The 9,090-nt window shown below is 42.1% G+C and overlaps 1 protein-coding gene across 3 annotated transcripts in view; it reads left to right on the top strand.

The window, feature by feature from the left end:
- The window catches only part of hecw2b (HECT, C2 and WW domain containing E3 ubiquitin protein ligase 2b), a 38,520-nt gene that overhangs the window by 10,967 nt on the left and 18,463 nt on the right, over positions 1–9,090 (top strand). For 2 of the 3 annotated variants that reach the window (XM_017426339.3, XM_017426338.3), the window contains exons 5-13: positions 1,721–1,796; positions 1,870–2,039; positions 2,949–3,091; positions 3,666–3,766; positions 4,284–5,104; positions 5,195–5,336; positions 6,202–6,333; positions 6,535–6,636; positions 8,468–8,618. In XM_017426339.3, coding sequence (XP_017281828.1) covers positions 1,721–1,796; positions 1,870–2,039; positions 2,949–3,091; positions 3,666–3,766; positions 4,284–5,104; positions 5,195–5,336; positions 6,202–6,333; positions 6,535–6,636; positions 8,468–8,618 — 1,838 coding nt within the window. The remainder of the gene's footprint in view (positions 1–1,720; positions 1,797–1,869; positions 2,040–2,948; positions 3,092–3,665; positions 3,767–4,283; positions 5,105–5,194; positions 5,337–6,201; positions 6,334–6,534; positions 6,637–8,467; positions 8,619–9,090) is intronic. The other variant, XM_025008068.2, reaches the window with a different exon arrangement.

Here is a 9,090-nt window from a genome sequence, read left to right as displayed (position 1 = left end):
GGAGAAAGTTTTGGCACATCCACACATTTATCTGTTCTAAGCATCTATTCAGTGATTGGATGGGTTCAGAGTCACCTGGTGACATCGTGATGTAGAGCTGTGTATCATCCGCATAGTTATGGTAGCTAATCTTATTTCCTGTTATAACCTTAGCCATTGGGAGCATATATATATATTGAAAAGTACCCCACATGTGACCTTTGACCTCTCTGATAAGAAGTTTCCGATTGAATGAGATTTCATAATGTGATTTAGAGTGAAAATGACTGGGTATCAAGCTTAATGCTCCATTATAAGTTTAAAAAAAAGTTCAAATCTGAGACCTCCTTTTGGTCTTTCTCGTTTGTTGTAAATGGTTCCCTTCACCCCGTCTCAAATCATCTGACTTCTATGTCCAAAATATGAACATTTTGTTCCTGAAAAGAGTGTCCCAAGTGTCTCTTATTCTTGAGGTGTAGGTACGCAGCTGAGTCCTGTCCTGAAGAGCTGCTTTCCTGTGTTGAACCCAGCATCTGTGGAGAGGCTGTTTCGTTTTCTCTGTTAGAGGTCAGAACATTCCTGGCTGTACTGAACCGCAGAAACCATCCAGCCCAGTTTGTGTTTGGTTTGTTTGTCCTTAGGATGGATCTGCCACTGTCTGAGAGTCCTGTTAGGTTTGAAATGTATCACCATGTTGTGTTTGGAGAAAATTCTTCCGACTTTCTCAGAAACTCCAGCAACATAAGGGATGACAGTGTTTTTGCATTTGTAAAACTCAACAAAAGCCCAGTTCCTCCTGTTTTCATGGGGACCCATGTGGGGTCATTTTTCATCTAATTCACACCTTCATGCATGTGACAAAAACATTTCTCTTGTGAGCCGGCCAAACTAAAACCATAACCCCTCTCTGGTAGGATTGGAGTGAGCTCAATCTGTATGTGAATCTGGCTGCTAATAAGGAGTGTTTTGATTTCCACATTGAATTGATGGGAAACGAAATGTCTTTAACTCCCAAATGGAAGTCCAGATGCTTTATTTTTTGGTTAGTTTTTTTTGGATTTGCCATATCCTGGATGACTGAGAAGCTCCACCAGCGCAACCCAGGTGTAAAAGCCATGAGTACCAAGAACCCAGGTGTAAGAAAAGTATAATAGGAAATAATATGCAAACATGAATAAATACGAAACAAAAACTGTTTGTCTAATAGCAACAAGTTCAATGATCAGTATTTGGTTCGACCCACTTTACTATTCAGCTATATTCTTCCAAAATAGTTGTCCAAACTTCACAAAGAATGTTCTTGATTCACTCTTTGGTTGTTAGCTTCCTTTTGATCTGTTTTTTTAAACACATAGCTGAAAAATTAGATCCTTTTTATTTATTCTGCATGGTTCATTATCGTACTTTTCTGCGTTTGTAACTCCATCAGTTAAGATCTTGCACTGTACCGGCTGAACAATTGTTCCAAACACCCTCTCGTTGCGCCTCCACTTCCTTGTCCTTCCTTGTCTTTATTTCAGAGGTGACCAGAACAAAATTGAAAAGACATTAAATATAGTCTGTTCCGATTTATTAATCGAAACAGTAAAACAGTAAAGTCAGTAAAACCGCCCCGGTACTGGATCTCCCTTGGTCTCATCCTTACTGATGACCAATTAAGATAAATACTCCAAAACTTCTCTTTGATTTGTAAATGTTGAAATAAATACATTCCTTTTTTTTGTCTGTTTCCGTTTTTAAGGTGAGAAGTGAAGGTCAAGTGGAGGAGCAGTCGGACAACGATCACTGTCGAAAACTCGTCAGCTTCACTCTGTCAGGTGAGGCCAATAAATCCGTACAATTATTATAGAAATAAACAACTGATAAATGCTTATGGTTTTTTCCTATCAGACATCCGGGCAGTAGGCTTGAAGAAGGGCATGTTTTTCAATCCTGACCCGTACCTGAAGATGTCCATCCAGCCTGGGAAGAGAAGCGGTCTCCCTAAGTTCACCCACCATGGCCAGGAGAGACGCTCCTCCATCATTGCCAACACCACCAATCCTGTGTGGCACGGCGAGGTGAGCACGGAGCACACAAACATCAACTTTACTTAAGTTTAACTAATGCAAAAAAGAGCTTGACTTAGTTTAACTTAAATCCAAGGCAACTCTCTATTCTACCTTAACATGTTTTCTTACATTTATTGGAGGGACTGTACCTTTTGATTTGTTCACCAGCTGCAGGTAGGTATGTGTTAGTCAAATTTAAACAACATAAAGTTATTTATTTTATCAATCTGCCATTTATACAGGCAGTTATTCTTGTCATGATGCCGTTGCAGTATTATCTGCCATTTGCTCCAGGTTTTACAGTAGAAAAAAGTCAGATGAGCACAAAGGTTTCTTTAGCTTTCTCACATGTCATATTGGCAAATTTGAATTCATTTTCTGCTGAAATGCAGTTTGAACTTTAAGTGCTGAATGACTTTGTTGAAAGTTGATGATTAAACTAAAATCTAGTGCAAAGCAGTGCACCAGTGAAAAGCTAATAGCAGCCAAAGGCAAGCTAAAAGGGTAGCTAAAACTTAAAAGTACCATAAGAAGACAGAGACAGCAATTATGCTGCAGCAGTTTTTCAACAGAACAGTGTTTTTGAAGGAATTAAAGAGATGTCAATGGGGAAATTATTTGTAAAAATAGTTAATATTGTGTTTAAAACTATAAAAGTTACAAAAACCCAAAGTCATAGGACCCATATCCTCTGAATGAGCTAAATGTTTTGGTATATGAACATCTAAAATAGGACAAAGTATTCAGAAATAGTTACATAGATTGAAGAAACAGATAAGCAATAGTATGAATCCCGAGTCAGCAATCCCACAATTAGGATCTCCTAATGACGCTCACCTTTTCCTGAAAACAGGATTTGTAATGAATAAATCTGTTATTTTGACCCATTTTGGACACAGAGTTTTGATCTTTGACTAGAAATACACCTTTGTTGCTCTGATGACGGACGTGCTGGAGGTCGAAGTGAAGGATAAGTTTGCCAAGAGTCGGCCCATCATCAAGCGCTTCCTGGGTCAGCTGATCATCCCTGTGCAGAGACTCCTGGAGGGGTCAACAGTTGAGTGAGTTCACACTGTAGACAGACGACACCTGAAGATGTTTTTAGGAGCTGCATGTTTAAAAATTTGAGCATCAGAGGACGGCACAGATGTCCTGAGAGTCATGTAAGAAAAAAGAAAACATCCGAGTAGAATGACACAGACTTCTGACCTTCAGCTTTTACTATTTTGAGTTAAAGCCAGTTGAGATCCTTCAATCAGCTTGTTCAAGTATTGATTTCATATTGATCTGCAGCTACTGACTCATGCACACTCATGAGTTGACTGGTTCGGATCACTAGTAGTGTAACCTCATTTTGTTTGGTATTGAATTAATTTAGCCATGCATTGAAGCGGCCAATCTATTGTACATTAGGTTTTGTTTTAATTATTGATCATGCAAGAGCAAAATGATCATATTTGTCATATGTCTGGCAATGCTGCTGTCCAGAGTGCAGCTCTGGACCCAGATTGGGTTTGCCTCCTCTGAGTACAGAAGATAAATGGATGGATGGTATTCTGTGAAAGACTCAAACTCTGATTAGTCTGTCTGTGAGGTGCTTTATGTTTGTGAATGCAGGCATTTGTATGTGTGCAGGCATCACTCGGTGAGTTTCAGCCTTAGTCGCCGTCTCCCTACAGACAACGTGAGCGGGCAGCTTCACTTCAGAGTGGACATCACCTCCACCGGACATGAAGGTTGGTCTGATGCAATTTTACTGTCGACACTTAATAGGTCAGAGGTCAAAAGGATTTTTATTATTAATATTACTCCTTAAGGTTCATGTTGTTCATAATGAAATTACCATCTGCAGGAAGCAATGGTGTTTTGTCTCTAAAAAGTCATCAAAGTGAAAAGTTTCTTCTTTGTCTCTGAAGCCTTCTTATGATTTTAGCAGCTAAAGATGTCATTTCCAAGCCCAGTTTGATCTCTAGTGTTGTGTAACAAACCACTGAGGCCTTCATTGAACAGCTGTTTTTATACTGAGATTAAACTACAGGCAGGTGGGCTCTTGGCTGATAAGGTGTCTTCTGATTGGTTGCACTAGATTTTAGTCAGGGTTGAATACAAATGCATGCCATGTATCATTTTCCTTCAGTCGAAGCTTCTAGCTACCAAAACTGAAAGATTAAGTGAATTTAATCTTTCAAATTTCAAATAAATGTGGAGTTTCTTCTGAAATGCTAAAGCTAATCTTTCTCCTCCGTCTCTCAGAGGCCTCCCCAGATGCAGTGGGAACCATCCTAGGCAGTGGTGATCCTGGTAGTCCCTCTGATGACGAAGAGCTTCCTCACCCCTCTTCATCATCACATGTCACATATGGCCCCTCCCCCACAGGTTCTGATGAAGGACCCTTTTTGATGAATGGCCTTAGTTGCTATGGAGATGACAGGATGTGGCATGAGCCTGGACAGCTGGGAATGGAGGACCTGCATCCTGTCGCCCCGAGGGGCCACACTCATCGTCAGGTCTCACTCAACGACTACCTGGATGCTCTGGAAGCCCCCACGGGTCCTGAGGACCGGCCTTTGGTAGGCCCTTTGCCAAAACTGCGCTCGAGTTTTCCAACTGACACCCGGCTCAACGCCATGCTACACATCGACTCAGATGAAGAGGAAGACCCGGTGGGCCAGGACAGGGACCAGTCACAGCAGAGCTCTGACTCAGCGAGCGCATCGGCCGCACTCAGACAACAGGATGTGGGTTTAAAGGCGGGGCCAAAGGTACAGGCTGGATCTGGATCTGGGGCTGGAGCAGAGGCAGGTTCGTCTGCTGCTTCTCAGCCTCAAACTGAGCCTGAACAGACCCAGGAAGGGCAACATGGAGGGTCAGTGCATACAGGAACATTAGACCAGGCAGCTGAAGCATCAGCTGAGGTGGCTCTGTGCTCTGAAGGAACCTCCGCAGCTTCCAGTTGGTCTCAGACGGCTGCATCAGTCTCACCGGAGGAGTCTGGTTTGGCGTGTTCATGTCAGGAGCAGAGCAGCAGGGCGGGGACCTGTAACCCCCCAGCTGGTCCTCTGTCACCAATTCAGGTAAGGGGAAGTTCTTGATATCCAGGTTACATCATCCGTCACGGTTTGTTTGTTTTAATCTGCTTTCACATCTTTGTTTTCTTCTCTCAGGAAGTCGAAGCGAGTAAAGAGCTGGCTCCAAAGGCAGAGGAGGAGGGGGCGGAGTCATCGAGCAGTGAGGCAAACGGGCCAGTTGCAGCGTCTGCTCCGATTAGCAGCAGCACCACTGATGGAGGAGGAAACTCACAGGCTGGTAGGTGCTGTAACAAATCGTTTTTAGGCAATAAGATGCTTCATTGTGGTGCAAACCAGTTCAAATGTGTGTTAACACAATGCCAAGGTGTAACGGCATCACTAACGGTCTTAGATCTAAACCTCTTCCTCCTGAACAAGTCGGGATGTTGATAACTGTTCCTTAGCTGGTAGAAATGTCTTTATGATGTTGCTCTGTAGCATATAGATATGAGGGACAGACTTTGTGCTGCAGGACCGGTTAAACCACACAAATTGAAATATCTTTTTCACTCAACTTTGCCACTCCTGCACAGACTTTTAGCGCTACGCTTCCTCTGTACTGGGCTACATCTCCTCCATCACAGACAGCATTACCACCCAGAAACAGATCACCATGGGCCCAAATCAGAATGTCCATCTCCTGCTGAAAGCCCACAGCATGGCTTTAAATTGTGAAATTCTTAAAACTACAGTACATTCATAATTTAGCTGAAGCAGAGCATCAAGAAGGCTAAGTACCGCTTCAAGCTAAAGGTTGAGGAGCACTTTTCAGATCATCAGTGATTACAAACCTATACCTTTTAACTGCACTCTTCTTCTTATCAGCTTAAATTAGCTACTGTATATATTTTCATTCTGTATATACTGTCTGCCGTTCTCCTTGCATACTGTATTAATTTAGTTTACATTGTCATAGCTGTACATACCTGCAGCAATAGAGACAAATACTTGTATACTTTATTTCTCCAAGTTAAAGGCTAGTTAATTTCTGCTTTTCATGCACTTCTGGTCAGATACAATCTGCTTTTCGTTGCCTTGGACTTGTGATGTGCCGTGACAATAAAGTTGAATCGAATGTGACAACTGCTGGTTTCTGTTTAAAGGCTTGGGGGCTGAAGGAGGTGCTGAGGAGGGGGAGGAGAAAGGAGTTCAGGTGTGGAGGAGGCAGTCCATGCAGGCCTGCAGGGGCCTGGATCAGAACCAGGGGGAGACCAGAAGGAGTGAAAGCAGGACAGGTGAGATGGGTCAGTTTCTTACAGCAGCACTGGAATGATTTGTCTTCAGATTTATATGGATATTTGCATCTGAGATAAATATTTATTTCTCAGCTTAGCAGATCAAAGGGTCAGAGAGTATTAATTAAAGACTGAAGTGTTTTTTTTATTTCTATATATTGTTTAGAGGTGTAAAGGTGTCATATTTGATGTTTTCTGCAGGTACCACAGCTCAGGTGAATGGTCATCAGTCGGTTCGATCCCTGCCATCCATCCGTCACGACATCAGTCGATATCAGAGAGTCGATGAGCCGCTGCCTCCGAGTAAGTATGAGTGTTTGGACCAGACATTACGGTTTATGAATTCAAAGATCCAAACACAGAGAAGGCAGCCAGCATTACGTGTCTGAAAGCTGCAGGAGACAACCTGAATGCATCAGGCTGTTGTCACAAATTGGCCTGTCACAATAACAGATTTTGCTGCACGATTAATTGTGTCAGAAATTATTGCGATAAATGATAATACCGCTTTGAGGCCGTTTGAAACTAATTTAATGATAATAACATAATAGTGCAAGTACATCCTCTCAAAGATTAATAAACTTTACTTTCAAAAGAACTCTTAACACTGGAACTGGAACACAAAATAAACAAAACAACCAAAAACAAAAATAAAGTGGACTCTCAGTGCCGTTAACAAAAAAATGCACTTGAATAAAAACTAAAAAGAAAAAAACCAAAACAACCAAAACAGTACGGATTATTTAGTCTGTAAACTAAACTGCCCTTCAAAAAGTAGTAATCATTAGTTTTTTTACAGAGAAGATGGACAGAACTGACAGTTTTATAAACAAAAAGTGCAAAGAAACAAGAGCAGAAATGCGACACACCGGCTCACAAAAGTTCAGCGTTTTGCCTTGGTCATTTGGTCTGAATCCGAAGTGTTCCCACGCCGCTGCTGTTACTTCAACCTGGAAACCAATTCCATTTTGTGTTTTTCTCCAATGTCAAACAGCGTTTCTTTAGGTTGCTAACTCCTCACGGGGCTCTAACGCTGCAGAGCTACAAGCTGAGGCTACCTGATGCGTTAGGCCACGCCCCCTTTAGGCTAAAAAAAAAAGGGAGGGGTCAGTGAAGAGCACCGGAGCTGAGCCTTTTGTCCTCTAGTGTCTTCAGTAGAAAGAGAGAGACACGAAGAAACAATAACGCCAATAAATGAAACTTATCGACCTTGTTTTTTTTATCGTGGGATTAATTGATAATCTTAACCAGACCAGAGACTGATACATCCATCCATCCATTTGTTCCCCTCGTTTCTCTTTTGGGTGGCGGGGAGCTGGTGTCTGTCTCCAGCAGTCACTGTGAGAGAGGCGGGGGACACCCTGGACAGGTCACAAGTCCTTCACAGAGAGACAAACGAGACAAACAACCATTCACACTTTCACCCAGGGACAATTAAGAGTTACCAGTTAACCTAACATGCATGTTTTTGGTCTGAGGGAGAAAAGCAGAATACTCACAGGGAGAACATGTAAATTCTGGGAGGCCATCCTGCAACCTTCTTGCTGTGAGGTGACAGCTCTAACCGCTGCTCCACCATTCTGCCCGGGTTTTATCACACTGCACAATATTTATTCATTATTTTAAAATATGCTCTTTTTTTCTGTAATGTTTAAATCAACCTTTTTATGCTCTAAGCCTTGATCCCTCGTCAGAATAAAAAAAAAACAAACCTTACAATTGTTTTCTCACGTAATCCAACAGTAGAAATTATTTTGAACCGGTGTAGAGCTGGCAATTAGTTGTTCAGTAACAGACTGAGCGGCAGCTTTGGGATTAAATAGAGTATTAATCATGGATGTAATATTTCGCAAAAACGCTGACATGTGACATACTGAACAAAGGCTTCATTGCCTCTATTAATATTCTCTCAATGCCACTTACTTGTATGAATCAAGCTTATTAAGTTTTTGTTATATATGAGTCCAGCCTCCATGTCACTGTTTACTTTGAAAGGCCTTTTTCACTGCTGTTGCTCTGTTTAAATCCCTTTTTTTTATGCTTGTTTGTGCTGAAACGTGAGAAATTATCTGTATCTTTGTTGACATGTAAAACTTAGGGTAGGGGTCTTGCTTACTTTCTGTGTCTGATCCAGACTGGGAGGCTCGCATCGACAGCCACGGTCGCATCTTTTATGTGGACCACGTGAACAGAACCACCACGTGGCAGCGCCCCACCGCTCCAGCCGCCCCCCAGACTCTGCAGAGGTCCAGCTCCATCCAGCAGATGGAGCAGCTGAACCGCAGGTCAGAACACACTGATAAGGACAGATAAAAACTCCCAAAATACGGAAACAGCTGCTTTACGTCCTCACGCGGGATCAGGAAGATGCGCGGAGGAAGAGAGTCAAAAAAACAGCCAAGAGTCCATCTTAAAATCAAAACACATTTATTCACTTTCAGCGCTGAAAGGGAGACCCAGAGCACTCAGCCTACGTCTCAATCTAACTTCCTGTTTGATGTACTTTTGTTACTCGAAAAGCAAAACATCAGGTTTTTTTCCATTCTCCTCGTGGAGAGCCGCTTCCTGGATTTCATGATGTCATCTCATCACGTGTTTTCTATGACCTGCTGTTAGTGCTGGGCGATATGGAACAAATCCTACATCACGATATGGATAATTTTATATCACGATAACGATATATATCACGATATACCCCAATTACGTATGTTGTCAGTTATTCTCTGAAAAATATGAAAAGATAATCTCATTTCTTAC

Source organism: Kryptolebias marmoratus, linkage group LG1, assembly GCF_001649575.2.
Source record: "Kryptolebias marmoratus isolate JLee-2015 linkage group LG1, ASM164957v2, whole genome shotgun sequence".
NCBI classification, from domain to species: domain Eukaryota; kingdom Metazoa; phylum Chordata; class Actinopteri; order Cyprinodontiformes; family Rivulidae; genus Kryptolebias; species Kryptolebias marmoratus.
The sequence above is the reverse complement of the archived record's forward strand: the minus strand, read 5'-3'. Positions and strand labels throughout refer to the sequence as shown.